The sequence below is a fragment of the Bombus impatiens genome, unplaced genomic scaffold (genome assembly GCF_000188095.3).
Source record: "Bombus impatiens unplaced genomic scaffold, BIMP_2.2 scf_0749, whole genome shotgun sequence".
In the NCBI taxonomy this organism is placed as follows: domain Eukaryota; kingdom Metazoa; phylum Arthropoda; class Insecta; order Hymenoptera; family Apidae; genus Bombus; species Bombus impatiens.
In genome coordinates, this window is record NT_177168.1 from 45,993 (window position 1) to 65,573 (window position 19,581).

Here is a 19,581-nt window from a genome sequence, read left to right on the forward strand (position 1 = left end):
CCGCGGCACGACCCCGCCGCAAATTTCCACCCATACACGGGCTCGCGCCCTCGATCTCGTCCTCGCTCGCCACATCAACCCCACCTTTTCGACTACGGCACACCTTGCGAAACTCGATTCTCCCTATGGCACATCTCAACCGCGCACCCTATCCGACTGATACGCGGACTCGCATCCTTTTCTGATATATGTATTTTCCTTTTCTGAACGCCTCTCGTCTACTCGCTTTTCCCTTTTTTTGTTACTTTCTCAAATTCCTACTAACCACAACCATGTGCACTTCAGCTTTCTTCCTTTCCTTCTGTCATCCTCCTTATCTCCTTTCGCCATTGAATATCGTTCTGTCTGTTACTAACCCAATCCTTTGTTTCAAGTTCGATCGAATACACGTTAGAGACGTTACCACTAGACATTAGAAAACGTAACAATCTTCGAGAATCAATGAAAAGTTTTATTGAATCAACTTTTATCAAATACGACAGGACACGCATCGTACTTTGCACTCTCATTTCGCCAATCTATAAATTCAATTTTTTATATTACTTTACAACACTATATAGGAGCCTATTCGTCGTGTTCTCACCACTTCTAAGCTTTTCGTCACAATTGATATGTGTATTTCTGAAGTATATAACAATACATACATATATATGTGGAATAGTGTGACGTCAGGGAAGGACGTGGCGCGAGGGGTAATTGTTTATTAGCGTTGTCAAGATATGTTAATGTTGTCAAGGAATGTTGTGAGCGTTACCAAGGTATGTTAGGGGAAAAATGAGCATGGAAAATTCTGCCAGAGTTGAATTTATCGTGGTCGTGTAAAGTTCGTTGCGTTGTTGTGTCGTAAAATTAGTCAGAAACGAATACGCGAAACGCGGTTTTTATATTCGATTTCGCGTGAGTGCAACGATATTGTATTTATCATACTGTTTTCTATAAACTCATAATATAACATTCCTACATATACATATGTATCCTATTTCGGGATAATAAACCTCCTTAATTACTTACTTAGCTTCTTACATATGCATTTTCTTTATATTACTTTGTATGCTTTATCACTATACATATTATTCTTAACTATAGACGCACTCAATTAACAGTATATGTTATCTAAGTACACCTACTTACACATATAAGAAATGGCACATATTAACGTTTACAGTTAGTAGTATTAATCAGTGTTCTCCTACCAAATGCCTACTTAAGCGTTAAGATGATGATTTAAGAATATTTCATCTATTCATAAATTTAAAAATACTCAATTGTGTATTAAACCACATATTAAATAATTAATATATATTCTGCTTAAAAGTAAATCTAATTTGTTGTGTCTATCTTGTCTATCGTGTGTCTTTATTCGTCGGTCCTAAAAAGGTTTTTAAAACAAATTTTAATTTCACAAATCCCATTTTTTTATATAGGTATTCTACCTATATAAGAATCTAAAGACATGTCTCACAGAGAAATTCTATCTATTTAGGAATCTGAATCTAGTAAAGGGAAAAGAATAGAATATTGTATCTTCTTCCGTGTTCGTCTCAGAATGGTTCCTGAAACAAATTTAAAGCGAGCATAATGTTAAATAATGTTCTGTGAAATATTATAACGAGTAATTAATTTTCGATAAGTGTAACTCAATCACCATTTCGTTATATTTTTCGTTACACTTCCAACTCGTTTCATTTTAACCGTATTATTTCACTCATAAGATTTGAATGTATTTGCAATAAACGTATGCACTATTAAATATTTGTAATGAATCTGTCAAGTTTTAAACATACGAAAAATTAGTTCACCGTTAGAAAATTGAAAGTATTATGCACGAGGAAACTGATATTATGAAGGCAATTTTTTTAAGTCCAATAACTAGCGATCACGGTTATTGATTTTAAAAGAATGAATTGAATTGTTAATGACACTCGCATTTCAAATCAACTATTTCTATGCAGTCATCCACGAGGTTACCGACAATCTGCATAAAGAACGATCGGCAATTTCACGTAAGTGAAACCAATTATGTATATTAAAACGGGTATAACCGAATTGAAATTCCACTTAAAAACCTCGTGATACAAGTTATCGATAGCGAATTCTAATAATAATTAAGTTATGTAACCAACGGAGAAAGAGCAAGAATTATCAAAAGATTATTTGATTTGATTATAAATACATGCGTATCAGTTAAATGGCACTCGTGACAGTGTATAAACAATTGCAAAGTAGCAGTAATATAATGTAGCAATAAGATAGCAATATAAATAACATACATTCAATAAACATGCCTAAAGTTGGCTGACATGATATTTAAATTCAATCGAGGACCATAACAGTTATAATCAGGATAAAAAAAATTGCAGCATAAGGCCGTGAATATACAATAAAGGAAGCAGTAAATGGTAAAAGCGGGAAACAGCAAAACAAGTGATGGAAGAGCTAATGCCATATCCTCGCTATATACAACCGCTATAAGCGATCAACATGTTTTTGTTTACCGATAACCATTACACTGTCCAACACGTATCTAATTTTACAATCTACAATAGGCGATCCTTGTAGACTTTTGTAAGCTGAACTCCAATCTGCAAACCGTTTTTTCATAAAACCTACATTTTCCAAAAAAATCAATTTTGAAAAAAATTACAAACTTTCAACTTTACAGGTGTTTTGTGCTTTTGCAACTATCGAGTTGCTATTGAAATGAAAATATTCTGTGAACATTCCCGCAAATGATATGCATTGTTAGTGGCATTATAAGCAATTAAACATGTCTAAATAATGATCACCTTGAAAATGACTTCTAAAATGCACACCTTTTTATATATTTTAAAAATTAAAAGTCTAGAAGAAAGTCTAACTCTAGCATGCGATAGAGCAGACATTTGCTAAGGATGCTAAGGAAAGCATCAAGAAAAACTAAAAAGTCATATTTTTATTCCAATGTAAAAGTGAAAAGTGAAAAGGTTTGGCAAAACATTCGACAGCGGCAATAATTCTCAATTCCGATGAATAGCGAATAAAAAAATTTCCTCTCTGATTATACCGGCAGGCAAGGCATCCGCCAATATTGAATACCAATGCTGCTGTCACAGGTGAAATTCGAGCAACCATATGATAAACCAAAATTCCGAGTCCAGTCAGCACTCGTTCTCAGACGCCTGCATTCGGTCACTCCAGCCGTTCTCCGAAGTATATAATAAGTACGAGCAAAGCCTTCTCCCACTCCAACGAATAAAAGAATATAAATGTTCCTTAAAAATCATCCAGTCAGTCTGAAAAATTCTTAGCCAGCCCATGTATCAAAAGTGTATTGAGGTGGCTTGTCGCGATAGGTGCGTAAGGAATACTCAGATGTTTTAACGAACAATTGTTTATTAAGAACGAATTAACAGTCAGAGTCAAGAAATAACGATTAACAGATACGACTAACAAATAACTGGTAACGATTAACAAGTAACAATAGACACCAAGAGTTCATTCGACGCGTTGCTATGCAATGGTACTGAGGAGTTAAGACAGGTTAAGATAGGTTAAGACAGGAGTTAAGAGGAGGTAAGACAGACTGACTGCCCTTTTGTTCCGGCTCGAACGGATTCTTCCCTTCGTTGCCCATCGATATCCCCCACTAGCGTGCATTCATTAGATGTGCCGCCGCGGCTGGCACGTATGCTCTTTCGAGAATTCGGCGGAAAGAGTATGAAGATATCGATGGTACATTGGCCATGTCGGTGTTGCGCTTTGACAGCGTCGCCCTTTGTATCCAGAGCCGTTGGAAAGTTCCGTGGCCCGTGCCGCCACAGTATCATCGCGAACCGAGTAAAAATAAAAAAAACTCGATCTCCTGTTCGGAAATTGACAAGTTTCTTGTTTTTATCTTAATTTTACGCTACACTGCCGCCGTCGCCGACACGTGTTTTATCAAAAATTTCACCTCTAGTTTTTTAAGTAAATTGGAAAATGTAAGTAAAAGATGTTGCCCTTTAGATGTCCTTCTCTCACTTGCTCGTTATTCAAACATGTTTAAATGTTTATAATTCAATAACAATACATATCATTTTATTCGGGAGAATCCATAGAATAATTTCATCTCAACCTAAGGGCCCAAAACATTAATTATAAATTCTAAGAAAAAGCGGTTTACAGATTCGTGTTTAGCTTACGAAAGTGTACAACAATCACCCACTGAAAATTGCAAAATCGGAAAAAGGTCAAAATTTGTTAAACAGTGATATCGATGAGGGCATTCTCTTTTGGTTGTCGATAACCAACCCACCGAGCGGATATATTTACCGACTTTTACCACTTAAGGGGTTGAAACAGTTACATATGTCGGTGATGTAGGGATAACGGGCCCTTCTTTTAGAATTTTGGAAAGATTCCCAATACTTTGGGCTAAACTGTTTGTTTTAGCTGTTCATTATAGTATTATAACAGTGGGCTTGGGGTGAAGGTGTCACAACTGGTCACCGAACGTAGCCACGGTCACGGGATAAACGTTTTACTTCACACTAGAAATACTAATGTTGAGGGGCACACGTTGTATTAACAAACAAGTCCCGAGGTGGGAGCAATGACGGCTCTACGCGAGTCTGCCTAGTAACGGCGCCTGGAATTTTGTTGATAACCCTGATCAATACACAATTGATAAATGTGAACGTGTCAGTCTTTTATTCTTATGGTCACCTTGGAGAGTTTATTCATAACGTCAGACAGTTAGTCTGAAAGATACCGTACGTCATAGCAAACGTCATTTCGAGTTTAACATATATCCAATTGTACAAAGAGTTATCCCGTTGACCGTGGATTCGTTTGAACCTAAGAACATTGTTTATTTAAAACTGACTTATTACGTTATACAGTTAAACCTTGTTTGAACAACTCCTGTACATATCACTATAAATATAAACCTCTTTGTACAACTACAATGGCTTGTCCCAACGAAGAAACACAACGCGCCAACCCGACAAACCTGACACATATATGTATATAAAAAACGAATATAGGATCCGTTTTTTTATGTCTTTTATCTAGATACTAATCATTATCAGTAATGTTAACAAAACCTGCATGGTTGAAAGTAATAAAGAAAAAAGATTCTGCTTAAAAAAAAAGATAGTGGTTATCGGTAACGCAAAAAAATTTCGTTATAAATAATGGTTATTGATGACAAAAACAATTACTTCATAGATGCCCATCGGCAACCAAAGAACAATTTTCTTATATAGTATATGCAACAGTTATCGATAACCAGAGAAATCTCTCATAGATAACGGTATCGAGATATTACTTAGTGAAAGTTTTAAATAACAGCCGAATCTCCTATAAAATATCTTCAACAATGAGCATACCGCATATAATGTATGTAATTGTACAGTTATTATGTATGTTGTTACGTTCTATTTAGTTGCCGACAACGAGGTAGGTAGCGTTAACTGACGTTTAATGCAGCTGGCAATAAGTTCCACTTTCGGCTAACCTGCTATGTGCGGGAATACTGGCATGGCAGAGGATTAAAATTGTTCGAAAATAAATTAACAATATGTCATGATTTATTCAAATCTTACTCGATTTCGATATTGACAATTGACTGACAGATTGACGGATATAAAATTCTTCGCTTGACAAAATGATGATTTTTCGGTTGACAAAATGATAACTAACTCTTCAAATGGTAATTATTCGGTTGACGAACGGTAATTAATATACTGACTTCTCTGAGTCGCTACATTTATTTATATCTGTCGGAGATGATATAAATAAAAATAATATAAAAATAAATATATAAATTCTTAATATCGTTATAAAAACATAATCAAGTAAATATAAAAACATGGTTAGATAAGTTTTCGCAAGATATAGCTTTTAGCGGTTTTAACAGCCTTTCACTTCAAATACTGTAAACACGGTTTCAAATAAACGTTTTAAATTACCTTGATTTGGAAGGAATGACCAGTTTTAATTTCGCGCTACGGATCGTGCGGGGCGCGGGACGTGACAATGTATATACATATATGAGTTTAATATATGTCTAGAAAGTAAACATTATCGTGCATTTCTGTAGGTTGGTCTAAATTATAAAATTATTAATTAAAAGTATTTTACAGTACAAAAATCTGCCATCGGCCTCATACGTTAATAGGGAATGCCATTTTTATTTAATTATTTATTAATTAGAAAGAAACTAGGAGATCGTCTTTACATAATGTATCTAGTGGGAAAAGATTAAGGTGTGATAGCTTGCTTTTTAAGGACGATCATAGCTGTGATATTGTATCTTCGTTAATTACTATATTCGTATTGGTGATCCATTTGTCGAGATGTTCTTATCGTGGAGCGAGTTATCATCGCGGCAAATTTTATTTGTAGATATGGTATTGCGAAATACATACGATACACGTGCAAATAAATTCTGGTACTATGTAATTGTAGGATCCGTTAATTCCCATTAGCTCATAAATTTTATACGTAATTATCGTTTTCGATTTGACGTTTTCGAATACTCCGTAAACAGGATAGGAAAGTAAAAATCAAGTTTCTATCAAAACGTTAAATTAACAGTTTACAAGTATTATAAATAATGCAACTTAACCTAATATAACCTAATTGGGTATCGTAACGAAATAATGCAGTCATATGTAATTTATACACGATAATAGAATCGATAGTAGCACGATGTTATCAGAGCCGTCGATAATGACACTATGAAGGCAACAATGGCAACAACAGTAATAAAAGTTAAAGAAAGAGCGATAGCAACAGCGAAAATAAAGATCTACTCGTAAATTGAACCAGAGAGAGTTGAATTTATATGGTTTTGAATATATATAATAAGAACTTGTATAGTTTTTATTTATGTATAATAATTGTCACTTTGCACACCTCACGTTTTTTGCAACAAATTTCACACTCTGTATGTTGTACATACCTGACGTATATATATGCATATACATATATGTATCGTGTATATAATACCATGTCTTTAAATCCTCTAGTAATGCATTGTTGGTAAGTTGGTAATCAGGACTCAAGAGTAGTCAAGACGCAAGACTTCAGGACAGCACATGGGCAAGGAAAATACTGTACTCTATCACTCATCGTCAAAGACTAACGATTCTCACCGTCATGAGTTACCACCTTTTGTATTGTTTTATTTGCATATATGATATTTTCGGCCTATACACGTGCTTATCTTTGTTGTTACGTTGAGCTTATATTAAGTCTGTCAGAAATAATTAACCCCTCTCACATTTCTTCTATTTGCTAGCAACGCATTATATATATATCAGAACATACTTACTATGTATTGTTATTATGTACATAAGAACGTTAACGATAAAGCAAAGAATAGTATTGGAGGAAACAGTTCTGAAATTTCTCCCACAATCGAAGTTGCACGACACGTTCGCGTACTTACTACGTACATACTGACAAGATAAACCCCCCACCGCGAATATCATCATTGTGAGTATAAATACGGAATGCCAAAGAAGTACTAGACTAGTATTTATCTTACATTACGGATTTCTTGTCATCGCGACAACGGTAAAATCAAATTATTGCAATTTATATTATCATTAAACAGCTGTTGACAGATCGCGCTTAGGTTTGCAAAAACCTTGCTTTTACACTATGTATAATCGTCTACTGATTATCTTCTATGTGATATATGTACATAACATGCATCACATGTATATTATATGTATACGTATATGCGCGCGTGTATTTGATCCTGTGACAGAATCGTATCTTCTATTTTATATATGCATATTACATATTCATGAAATGTATAGGACAAAAAAGACTACACGAAGACATTAAAACACGAAACGGGAAAAAAAACGTACAAATCTATCGAATCAGGTGTTATAAAAACGGTAAACATATTTCATTTTTCAGGTTGTTAATTTTTTTTCTTCTAAAGCAACTAAGTTAAAGGACCGACGAGTTAAGCAATCGCCATGCGCGGAAATTTGAACGAAATTGGATTTTTATTGATCCTCATACGACTTTCATATCAGGTAAGGTTAAAATTTCAATAGTACGAACAGGTATACATTTTCTGTAAACACCTGCGGGCGGAACATATACAGGGTGGTTGGTAACTGGTGGTACAAGCGGAAAGGGGGTGATTCTACGCGAAAAAAGAAGTCGAAAATATAGAATACAAATTAAAAAAAAAAATTTTTTTTTTTTAATTTTTCCATCGAGACAACGATCTACAGTGAGATCCGTTATAACGTACTGCACGCGTACCGAGCGAAAATTCAAAGTCGATTTTCTCGAAAACAAAGCCTCAAACGAAAAATTGTTATTCTATATTTTCGACTTCTTTTTTCGCGTAGAATCACCTCCTTTCCGCTTATACCACCAGTTACCAACCACCCTGTATATTATAAACAGTTATTTTAGCTTTAAAAATCACCCCTTAAATCTTTTTACGCCTGTAGCCGAATACCTTGTATATAATAACCTGTACAGTGTATACAAATTTGGTAAGAATCGGATGATTTTTGGAAAGACGAAACAGACCAAAATCTAAAACACGATTCCAAACTTGTCATCGTTTAATAAGGATAAGAGTAATCTAACAAATGATCGTTCGCTAATCCCTATCATCCATTTCTATAAAACAGATGACAGAACAGAATTCATCGGATTATTATACCGCAGCTGTGGTAGAATTTGCACCGGTTTATCATTGGCATGATGCCGCGTTAACTTTAAGAGAAAACACGAATGCGTACATCGAGTACATAGAAAAAGCGAGTAAAGAGGTAAGCTCGATCGAGTTTCATGGTCTGATTGTTTTTCGCAACATGTTAATCCTGATGTGAGAATTTGCCACACAGGGTGCTGACATTATCGTTTTCCCGGAAGATGGACTGACATCGATCCATTTGCCTAACAAATCACAAATGAATTCCTGGACAACAGTGATTCCTTCCGCTGTCGATGAATATATCCCTTGCACGGGAACCGACGTTAACGTCAGTGAAGTAAGTACTCTGTATCCACACTCGATACACCATAGATCTCTTCTTCTGTTATTTCTTGTAGACGTTAAGAAGACTATCATGCGCTGCAAGGGAAAATCGCATCTACGTGGTGGTAAATATCGCTGAAAAACGATTGGTCAATTACACCGATGCATGTCCCTCGAACGAAACATGGCACTATCACAACACTAATGTCGTGTTCGACCGAACAGGAAAGATAATTGCCAGGTACGTAATCATATCTTCATGATCGATTTATAACGATTCCTTTCTTCTTCCTTCTCTTTGTAATCAGGTATCGCAAAGTGAATCTGTATATGGAAGCCGAATTCGATAAGATCGAGATACCGGAAATTGTAACATTCGACACCGATTTCGGTGTGAGATTTGGTACCTTTATATGCTTTGATATACTATTTTCGGTACCGCCTTTATCCTTGACTAGAATAGAAGGAGTTTCAAATATCGTATACACCACCGCCTGGTTCTCGGAAACGCCATTTTTAACTGGTATCTTATGTCATTAGTACCATTTATTTACAACATACTATATATTTTCTTTATCAGCTTGCAATCAATCAATTAACATTTTTCATTTATAACTTTTCTTCCAGCCATTCAAACGCAATTTGGATGGTCCTTTGCCGAGAATGTGAATCTTTTAGTAGCTGGATATCACCAACCTGCTATCGGAACTTCGGGAAGCGGAATTTATTTAGGTATCGCACGTTCATACAGATTAACAATTTCATACTTGTTGAGATATTTGTTCTATTTCTCAATTAATTTCCAATTCAATTTCGTTAGGTCGTAACGGTATAGCCAACGTAACCATGGCTGACTATCCTAAACTTTTGATCTCCCGAGTCCCAAAAACAATAAAATCCAAAAGAGCAGAAGTGAAACAGAAGTCGATGAACAAAGAAAAGAAAAATCAAGAAACGGCGAAAAACATTGCACGCCATGAAACGCTTTGTGATAAATCAATAAAGAAAGAAGTCACGCCCGAGTGGATAAAATTATTACGCGATAATGTTACATCATTCGAATCTATTCTGTTCAACAACGATTCGATGACTGAAACCGTTTGTCATCATAACTTTTGCTGCGACTTTAAGGCTGATGTGGAAACCATCACCAATTCGTCTTCGATTTATTACCGCGCGATAGTTTACAACGGTGTTCGCTTGTACGGCACTGAAGTAGAAGCCGGTGTCCGTGTATGTGGCTTGATTCAATGTCTTAATGAATCTATCCATTCTTGCGGTTTCGTTTCCCGATCCGATACTATATTTTCCGCTTTAAGCGTCACAGCGAGATTCAACGATTACACAAAAATTTTGATAATGCCTAGCGTACTTGGCGCTTCACTCATTCCCTTTGGACAGTGGTCATACGTTGAACATGTACGTGGAAACGAAATGAATCTAACTATGGTTTTGGACGAACCGATCAACAATCTTATTACCTTTGGTATATATGCTAGAGACTTTGAGAGAGACAAATGGAATTAATTTCGATATCTATATTTACTACATTATTCTTGCATAACATTTTTCGACTCGATCAAATTTTCCAATAAAAGATCGCAATACTATGGACATGTATCAATCTACTGACAATAACATGGTAGTAACAACTTTTCGATATTTGTTTCTTTATTCCTTCTGTTCCGTTTCTTCCTTTTGTGAGATGCATTCACGTTTTCAATTATTTCAAAAAACAATCGCGAATCGCAACCATGATAAAAACGCGACGTTCGAACGAATTTCATGTTATATTAATGGGTAGTAATCAGTACAAGCTTCGAGAAGAAATGTCATCGTCTTTCGCATCGATTTATTCTCGATTTCCTTTCGAGAATTGGTTGAACGCGAGCACACTAACATTCTCTTTAAAAAATCGATATGCACACACTGACTTACCCAAAGTTAGCTTTCAAGAATATCGTCGAAAATCTCTTCAGAATTCGAATGTGTCGACTAAACGGAGCATCGATGAGCGAAAAACATCAAGTTACGTAATGTCTTTTGGTACGTTCCCACGAGTACGAAGTTTATGAAAAATAAAAACAAATACAGTAAAAAAAGAGATAGAAGGACTTGTGCGACCGAAGACGATAAGACAATGAAGATAACGTAATCCTTTGTTTTCGATTAGTGGGCGGTGTTGCTGGACTTTATGGGTTCAAGTCTCACTTGTTACATTACATAGTAAGTCTAGCTCCAGCACGTAACATTTTAGCAGAAGCGCAAATTGAGATTAATTTGCAAGATATACCGGTGGGAAAGGTATCAGTATTTAAATGGCGAGGAAAACCGATCTTCATTTACCATCGGTGAGCTATTCAGCCAGTATCATCCATTCCCGATGGTTACACTCTCTGCTCTTTATCTTTATCCAAACCTTATTTTTAACGCTCAAACATTTTCAAATACATTACAGCTCCCAATCCATTATAGAACAAGAGAAAGTAATAAATGTGGCGACATTAAGGGATCCTGAGACAGATGATCAAAGAGTCAAACGAGCGGAATGGTTGATCGTCATTGGAATTTGTACGCATCTCGGTTGCATACCAATTCCTAACTCCGGTATCATACGCGGTGGATTTTACTGTCCGTGTCACGGATCTCACTTCGATGCGTCTGGGCGCATACGTAAAGGACCAGCACCTACTAATTTGGAAATACCAGAATATCAATTCCTCGATGACGATACCATTCTAGTTGGTTGATTTTATTGTCCTTAATAAATGATTTACTCGACTAATATTTCTAATACTAACTATATCTTATTACATGCGTAATACTACTGTTTTTTTAATCACGTCAGCTTTCTTCGTTAAGAATCTTCTTTATTGTTTAGTTATGCGAAAATAAATTTACATACTTTTATAAATCCTTCGTCGCATTGCCTATTTCTTACATTTTAAACGCATGAAACATAAAATGTAACATAAATATATAATGCAAAAGAGTATAATCTAAATAAACAAATATACTTATTACCACACATGAAACTTCCTCTGTGTTACTACTATTGATTAAAATATGTACTTACTCCAAAATATGTACTTATTCCAATTGTAAGTATAACCAGAAAGGAAACATAGAAAGGATGATATATAGAAAGGAATGTCAGATAGGAAACTTCCTCTTTGGGAATACCGATTGATATACCAGACAGCGCCGCGTTTCGACCATTTACGACTATTTTCGGTAATCTTCGGTCATATTACGATACGTTCATTAGTGCGACGTTGAACATACTACGTGATACTTTATGTTTCTCATTTTTTTTTCCTCTAATCATTTTTTCAACAGTTTCGTATAAATCGTAGCTTCTAACAACTAATTCGCAATGACGCCACCGATGGAGAGAATACAAATCCTTGAAACGATTGAGAAGGATATTATTGTGTGTTTGCAAAGTGCAGGTAATCAACAAACGCTTATTTATAAACACCATGTAACACCATAATTCTCGTGTAACTAGAAGACAATTCTTATTACTTTATGTAGGCCAAGCTTTTGTGGAACTCAGTAAAGAGAAAAGTAGCATGAAACAAGCTGAAGCGCAAACTCAGCAATTTCTAAAAACACTAGGACACGTGGAATCAAAATTGAGCGAACAAATTAATTATCTAACTCAAGTTTCTACAGGTAAACAATCATTTGACCACCTGAAAGTCAGCTTGTCTCTTTATACGAATATCTAATTTACTTTACTCTCTTATTAAATTTATTCCTTTTTAGGGCAACCACACGAAGGCTCTGGGTATGCTAGTCAAAAAGTACTTCAAATGGCATGGCACAGGTTAGAACACGCACGAAGCAGAGTAAACGAATTAGAGCGTATTAAAAATAAACCAAGATAAACTCATTGAATGCTCTTTTTCTGAATCATCATTTTCGATGTAACAGAAATTCATACACATATGTTCGTTTAACACACTTCATGATGTATATACATTCCCAAAGATTTCCATGCAAACGAAATAAGTAATAAATTTCACATCTAAGACGAATGAAAGTTGAAATAATTTATACGCGCTGTTCAGTTACTCGTTCTTTTATTTTTATTACAATGGCACTGTGTGAAAATTTTACAAAGAGAACATTCCCAATGTCAAACTTAAATTGAATCGGGTTAAAAGATGCAAATATGATAAAACACAGATCATTATATCAAGAAATTATATCTTTTGTCAAGAACATTTAAGGTACCGATCCGTCCACAACACCAATGCTACGTTTTACCGTTGCGGCTAAAGAAAGTCTCGATCTTCTCTCTTCGTCCAATTGTTTCGTCAATAATGACATTTGCGATTGTAAATCTGTCATTTGATTTTTCAATGTTCTAACTGTCTCTGATAATGTCCTATTCAAAATGAACGATATGTTAGAAGCGTTTTCTTTGTGTATACTGTATACAATTATGGGAAATATTGTAACAACTAGACGATGATTACCGATTACTACAAAAATCCCAATTTCCACGATTATGCATCAAAGATGTTCTGTCTCGCATTTTATGCGAATCATATTCCAGCATTGCTAAAATGTAAACATGATATGCGACATGTAAATGTTACTATACAAAAGTTCACTACTATACATCTTAGAAACCGAAAATGTAATCCACAACCTACAAGTTGATTCTCCAGAATGCACGGTGAATCTAGCATTAACAGAAAGGCAGTACGCCTCTATCACCTTCAATATGATTGCATCCTCTTCAAATTGTCTTTCATCTGTAAGCGATAACATGTTTCTTGTTATGAATATACATGTTACGACATATTTTTCAAATTTTATATTTATGCCGTATGGCGGCCGTACGCGTGATAAATCCAAATGTCAATTTTACCAAATACTTTGAAGCTATAGAAAGGAGGTGCTGGTCGTAACGAAGCGATACTCCAAGGTGTTCTAATTCCTAGGGAGACACAATGTTCCGTGATTGATCTGTGTTGTTGTGACTGTCGTTGCTGTTGCTGCGTTTGTTGTTGTTGCTGTTTCCCGCTTTGTTGACTGCAAATCTAATAAGTCGTAAAGAGTGCAAATCAATTTATTATTTATACTAATTATAACTAAACTAAAAATTATATATAATTTTGAAACATGCTCTATACATGTCCATGTTCTAAATGAACGAAAGAAAAATCATAAATAAACCAACTATATATGCAAGTGAACGCAGATTTTCTTTTTCCAATTAGATTCTTAAAATGCATACTAACGTTAGTAAAGCGAAAGCTTACTTCACACAACATGGCTGTGAAATGAAAGCATACGCTTGTGTGCTCGTGTACGCGTTTCATTTCTCTCTGTATGTGTGTGCGTGCGTGCATGTGCCGTGCGCGCGCGTGTGTAAGAAGATACAATTAGTAGTAACACAAGCAAAAACGCTAATTAAACAGTAGGAAGAAAAAGACAGCCATGCCATGGAAGCTTGCCTTGATCCGAGCATCCAGAAAATGGTATAGACTTCTTCAACCACCAATGGGCATACAGTCCTGACGTGTATATTTGATGTGCTCCATTATAATCGTTTTCGACAGGTCGAGTTGGCTGAATTGCTTTCCTTCCAACTTTTCGTACAATACTTTGATGTGTGTATGGTATAGGTTGTGTAAACCTTCTTTGCATTGTATGCTCATATTTATTCGAAAGCACATTTTCTTTTGTTTGTATTTTATTCGTTGCAAAGGCATGGTCAGAATTGTAAACTATCGTACTAGCAGTTTCGCAGGTCGGAGGATCTAATGTATTATCATTGTGTTTCGATGAATCAGATAAGTGAGCACTATCCCTGGGGGTTGAACCAAAAGGTGATGTACAAACGCACTGATATTCAAAATTATTCTCATCGTTCTCACTTTCATCAGAATAGATCCTTATAGGATGTTCTATGCTGTATTTGTTTTCAACGCACGTACACGATTTACAAGAAGAATTTATTTCAGAAGAATTTAATCGATAACTTTCAGCCATTCCTGAATCTGATGATCCAACACTAATTACATTCGCTTGACAGCAATTCTCAATAATGTTTGAATTACACACAGGAACGGATGGATGATGTACAGAATTTATCATAATAGATTGTTCGTCAGTGAATTCTTTACTCTTCCAACACTTTATCGCGGCCGCAACATCTATGTGCTTCTTCGTTTCACCAAATGTATCTTGATGGAAGTTACAGCCAATTGGAAACGAACGAGCAAGATTCGTGAAACGTGATCGACAAGCGAGTTGTTCGTCAACAACGCTTACGGTATTTACATTATTATTATTATTGGCGAAACCAGCAGTAATAGAACTTCCAACACTAACAAGTGGCAAACTTTTACTAACATCACCTCGTGTATTCTCAGTTGATATTACTTCCGTCAAAGATGAGCCCTTTGTTACTCCTACAGTACTAAGATCAATATCTGGTAATGCATATTTCACATTGAGAGTCAAAGTAGATTTACGCAACATTGTCGTTCCAACGAATGGTTGTCCCGTTGCGATCTTATTCGACTCGAAACTTGTCGAGTAGTTGTATGAACAACTATCCTGACTATTTGTTTGCATCGGATGAAGGACATATGTCGTTATATTAGTCCTTCGCATTTTTACATTACTCATATCCGGTCGCAGAACGTATTGTAAATAAAGCAATTTTTTCAAAAGTTCAGGACGTATAATTTTTTGTCTGACTAATTTTGCAAAATATCTTGAAAGACGAGCATATGGAGGTAAACTGTAACTCACGCGTGACGTCGTTGATGATTTCACGAGACTGTTATTCGTTGTTTGTTCCTGTATTAAAAGTTCGATCCATCGCTGCTGATCTTCTTTAGAACCACAAAGTACTAGTATACTCTCGATCATTGGTCCTAAGATCAAATGGAAATTTTGTTGATAATAGGTCAAGTAAAGTTTGTCAAGTAAATTTGCGTGGTGATTAATATTATTTCATAACGAATAAATGATTCGGATTCCTTGCCTGTAATTTCAAAAGCATTTCTTATTTCATCTGTATCTTCCACTTGAGTAATAGTAATACCTGTTAATGGAAGTTTTCCCTGTGAATGGAGAAAACATGTAAGCATTTATTTAGGCATTTCTGTAAAGATGAGAGATATACAACAAGATATAGAATATAGAGAAAAAAATGTCGAATATACTTCGTAAACGAAAGAGCTCATCCTTGGACTAGCACTGAGGACTAAAAGAGTCGTTGGAAAAAGAACAAAGTATCTATCTCGACGATCTTGACCAGTAGTTCCGCTTGCCAAAGTGACAGATCCGACATAAAGAATTTCCCCGAGTGAGCTTAACTCTTCTCCCTCCCATCCTTTAATACCGCTGGTTAACACTTGAAGCGCCAACTCACGTTGCTTTCGTATGGATGCACATCGATCCTACAAGAGAATGCAACAAAAATTGTAACGTATTTTGCTAAAAATGCCAAACGTCTTTATGGAGCTTAAACTAAAGAACAACGTAAGGATACAATCAAACGACTTACCGCTATCTCTCTGTATACTGCTATACTGCGTTGCGTGTCACCTCTATCAGGATGATTTCTTTCCGTATACCTCTCCAATTCTTGAAGCATAGCAGAATATTTATCCAATCTACGGAAAGGTTTACTTAGACCAGTTGTTAATACTAATATCCCTGGTGATATCGCTCCACTACGTTCCATAAAATCATTCAGTTCATCTCTAGAAGAAGAAATGAATTTAATTTTGTAAAGAAAATAACTTTCAAGTGTCATATCCTTTTCCTACAGTTAAACTTAAGTAACATAAAAATAATTTTTTTATTTCATACATACCTGTACCGATCTAAAATACATACTGCCTTCGGATGATTTCTGCAATACATTGTATGAATGGACTTTAATTTTGGTGCAAGCGTTAGAAAGAGATTTCCAACTCTAGAATCTTGTGTCATAGCTGCTTCCAAATTGGATAGCAATCGTTGATGTACTTCCAAAACTTCATGTACATTACCTAGAAGTTGCTTGTATTCTTCTTTGTTCAATCTATACATTGAAGATTTATAATACATCTCATTTGTAGTATTGCAAAGGTGTATGTGTATGTATGCATTCCCACAAAATTAATAAATAATTTATCCCATATACTTACATGTTAGCAGATTCTAGAGGATGTAAAAAACTATTTATCAAACCCTGCAATTCTGCTACATTCACTCTTTCAGAGTCTACCAAATCTTTCAATACAATATCACGATTTAGTTTTTGATGCACGGGAGATTCTTGCAGAACTTTTTCAGTTGCTTTCATATTGGAGACACTATTCTCTATAAGCAAAATAAAAATATTGTAAATGTATAAAAGGTAAGCACATAAGAATCTAGAAATTATCAAAATGATTAAATACAGATTGTTTCATTACATGCACAATACCTGGAACCCTGCACTCTTTGACGTAATTAGATGGAAACCATCCTGTTTTATCATGTAATGTTCCCTCCCACCAACCTCCTTCATCTATCTGTGTTATCGTAATTACATCTCCCTTTTTAAAACACAGCTAAAACACAAATGCAGCAGTGTTGAAATTACCGATCTATAGAAATAGAGAATAAAATAGAAAATGAAACATACCTCGTCATTGTTTTTTCCTTTGAAGGAAAAAAGAGCAGTTACAAATTTTGGTGTCTCAGGCTTTGACATGGTCTTGATATAAATACAAAAAAGAGAGAAAAATAAGTATTTTAAAGTGAATCTAAAATAGAATATAAAAGAGAAACATGAAAAGTCTAATGGAATAGCTCCATCGCATAGAGAAACTTTTCTAGTCTTCCTTCAATTTCTTATCCATCAACCCAAGTTTACTTGCACTAAAAAATTTTAAACGATACAACGTTGAAGAATTTATATAACATATTCGTTAAATATATCCACTTGGATATTGTTCAACTCACGGAAAGTTACGTTTCATACTGCTGTCCTTAAACGCCAAATGACATTTCACTGTTAATCATACGTTTTACCTTGGTTTACAATATCGCGGGATATTCCTTGCACGTGATTCCGCATGTGATTGAGTTCGATTACGTTCGATAAATATTTGTCGAATTGTCGTGTGAAAAGTATCTAAAATTATTCAAGGTTGCGTTGAATATAACCATTTATCGTATAAGAAACGAAGAGGTTAGTCTTTCTTTTAGATGCCTGTAGCTCTGTGACATCTCAGCAAGCTATTAATACCCAATGCACATATACACAAGTAAATCCATACATAACAGTGGCGCATATTCTGTTTCATGCGTTTCTTGCGATTGCTCGTCCTCAGTCCCCACTTACAAGGTTATCCAGTGTACGTACACATGTATATAAATGCATACGTATGCATTGAAATTAGTTCTAAGAACTAGTTCTTTCGTATAAGAAGAGATAGAATAAAATGTAACAGTCCTTTAAATTCCGATTCCTTTCCTTTTCTTCCTCTTTTTTTCGTCTTCCCATAATGTCGTGCTTATATGTACATTACATGTATAAAAAAGCAAACAACTTAAAAACAGTTTCCTTTTAAGAAATGAAATTTCATTGTGAATTTATGTAAGGAGGCTTATATGTAACATTGTATAAAATGAAATACATGCGTATATACTCCAACGTGTATTCACGCGATGTTAGTGGATGCGCATGAAAAATATACGAAAAGATAAATTTTTATGAAAAAAAAACATGTGCAACTCGTAGTAAACGAATTAGATGAATGAGAAAATGCTATATCTTTATTTTATCGATTTACATGCATTCCGTATCATCTACGTGTCGCATTTTTTTCTCGGACATTATTAATATTTCATCACTAGTATACGATGAAATGGAATCTTGGAAAACAATGGCTTTGGTTTTTATCGGGTGCTTAAATTGGCGATCACACGATGCTTCAGGAAGTATTTTCTTTCAAGAGATTTTGTAGTTCCTATATATACATGCATATGTATGAAGAAAAAACGAGAATTATTATCAACGCATCAGCATAATAATTCGCTGAACAATCAATTTCTATGATTTTAAAATACATACACAAGGATGAAACGATAACTTATTTCAGATATATTGGACGTACGTACAGACATAGAAATATAAATAGAAATAAAAATGTTTGTAATATATTATCGAAACGATCGTCGTCAGCGTCTCTGTTGTCATAGTCATTGTCATCGCTATCACCGGCATGACATCATGTAGCGTAAAGATTAGCGTCGAATCGCAAATTCGATCTGAATCTATTTCTCGTTGTATCCCGATCTTCCATACACTAGAAAATCGTATTCTCGATAGCAACGGTCAATATACTAACAACGTTGTTTGATACGCTAATAACAAGAAAAGACAATAAAATCAGCGCGGCTTTACTACGCATACAGGTACAAGGATATAATATAACATCGATCGAAGAAATTGCCTAATCGGTAGGCTCTGGTCCGCAAAATATGGGTATTCGTCGGTGCATTCGATCGCATATACATACATATTACATTCGTATATACATACGTACATACATACATACATAAATGCGCACATACGTATATACATA

General features: G+C 35.2%; 4 protein-coding genes and 1 long non-coding RNA gene across 17 annotated transcripts in view; 3 read left to right on the plus strand and 2 right to left on the minus strand.

Moving 5' to 3' along the window:
- LOC100740669 (vanin-like protein 1) overlaps positions 1-10,645 on the plus strand; it is a 20,695-nt gene extending 10,050 nt beyond the window's left edge. For 3 of the 4 annotated variants that reach the window (XM_033323001.1, XM_033323002.1, XM_033323000.1), the window contains exons 2-8: positions 7,897-8,018; positions 8,634-8,774; positions 8,850-8,996; positions 9,058-9,224; positions 9,292-9,506; positions 9,611-9,715; positions 9,804-10,645. In XM_033323001.1, the coding sequence (XP_033178892.1) occupies positions 7,959-8,018; positions 8,634-8,774; positions 8,850-8,996; positions 9,058-9,224; positions 9,292-9,506; positions 9,611-9,715; positions 9,804-10,510 (1,542 nt within the window). In that variant the 5' untranslated portion in view covers positions 7,897-7,958 and the 3' untranslated portion in view covers positions 10,511-10,645. Of the gene's footprint in view, positions 1-7,397; positions 7,543-7,896; positions 8,019-8,633; positions 8,775-8,849; positions 8,997-9,057; positions 9,225-9,291; positions 9,507-9,610; positions 9,716-9,803 lie in introns of those variants that run through there. The other variant, XM_003492500.4, reaches the window with a different exon arrangement.
- LOC105681304 lies at positions 956-7,417 on the minus strand. The gene is made up of 3 exons (XR_001102572.3): positions 7,298-7,417; positions 6,926-7,219; positions 956-1,553 (listed from the first exon to the last, which is right to left on the minus strand). It is a non-coding gene; the product is annotated as an uncharacterized LOC105681304 (long non-coding RNA).
- A 64-nt stretch (positions 10,646-10,709) lies between the features above and the next one.
- LOC100749017 (cytochrome b-c1 complex subunit Rieske, mitochondrial-like) lies at positions 10,710-11,893 on the plus strand. The gene is made up of 3 exons (XM_003492484.4): positions 10,710-11,029; positions 11,157-11,334; positions 11,442-11,893. Exons 1-3 carry the CDS (start codon positions 10,738-10,740, stop codon positions 11,731-11,733), a joined length of 762 nt encoding a protein of 253 aa, XP_003492532.2. The 5' UTR covers positions 10,710-10,737; the 3' UTR covers positions 11,734-11,893.
- A 335-nt stretch (positions 11,894-12,228) lies between these two features.
- LOC100749138 (mediator of RNA polymerase II transcription subunit 11) lies at positions 12,229-13,026 on the plus strand. Its single transcript, XM_003492485.4, has 3 exons — positions 12,229-12,435; positions 12,521-12,661; positions 12,755-13,026. Exons 1-3 carry the CDS (start codon positions 12,360-12,362, stop codon positions 12,874-12,876), a joined length of 339 nt encoding a protein of 112 aa, XP_003492533.1. The 5' UTR covers positions 12,229-12,359; the 3' UTR covers positions 12,877-13,026.
- Positions 13,027-13,054: 28 nt separating this feature from the next.
- LOC112211999 (rho guanine nucleotide exchange factor 7) lies at positions 13,055-18,414 on the minus strand. 10 transcript variants are annotated; one of them, XR_002947436.2, is made up of 13 exons: positions 17,954-18,377; positions 17,634-17,869; positions 17,433-17,559; positions 17,152-17,326; positions 16,836-17,045; positions 16,524-16,722; positions 16,180-16,416; positions 15,999-16,077; positions 15,764-15,888; positions 13,869-14,040; positions 13,647-13,752; positions 13,471-13,555; positions 13,055-13,379 (listed from the first exon to the last, which is right to left on the minus strand). XR_002947436.2 is itself a non-coding variant. In XM_024370358.2 (13 exons), exons 2-13 carry the CDS (start codon positions 17,700-17,702, stop codon positions 13,217-13,219), a joined length of 1,743 nt encoding a protein of 580 aa, XP_024226126.1. In that variant the 5' UTR covers positions 17,703-17,869; positions 17,954-18,370; the 3' UTR covers positions 13,055-13,216. The 10 variants fall into 10 exon arrangements, 1 of the variants encoding a protein (XP_024226126.1); XM_024370358.2 differs by having other exon boundaries at positions 13,651-13,752; positions 17,954-18,370; XR_002947437.2 differs by having other exon boundaries at positions 13,216-13,379; positions 13,651-13,752; positions 13,825-14,040; positions 17,954-18,381.
- Positions 18,415-19,581: the final 1,167 nt, after the last annotated feature.

Coding starts and splice junctions, on each gene's coding strand:
- LOC100749017 (XM_003492484.4), top strand. CDS start 10,738: ATGATAAAAACGCGACGTTCGAACGAATTTCATGTTATATTAATGGGT. Junction 11,030..11,156: donor AAGTTACGTAATGTCTTTTG/GTACGTTCCCAC, acceptor GTTTTCGATTAG/TGGGCGGTGTTGCTGGACTT. Junction 11,335..11,441: donor CCGATCTTCATTTACCATCG/GTGAGCTATTCA, acceptor AATACATTACAG/CTCCCAATCCATTATAGAAC.
- LOC100749138 (XM_003492485.4), top strand. CDS start 12,360: ATGACGCCACCGATGGAGAGAATACAAATCCTTGAAACGATTGAGAAG. Junction 12,436..12,520: donor TGTGTGTTTGCAAAGTGCAG/GTAATCAACAAA, acceptor TACTTTATGTAG/GCCAAGCTTTTGTGGAACTC. Junction 12,662..12,754: donor TCTAACTCAAGTTTCTACAG/GTAAACAATCAT, acceptor ATTCCTTTTTAG/GGCAACCACACGAAGGCTCT.
- LOC112211999 (XM_024370358.2), bottom strand. CDS start 17,702: ATGTCAAAGCCTGAGACACCAAAATTTGTAACTGCTCTTTTTTCCTTC. Junction 17,327..17,432: donor CAAAGAGTGCAGGGTTCCAG/GTATTGTGCATG, acceptor TTTTGCTTATAG/AGAATAGTGTCTCCAATATG. Junction 14,041..15,763: donor AATCATCAACGACGTCACGC/GTGAGTTACAGT, acceptor ACGACTTATTAG/ATTTGCAGTCAACAAAGCGG.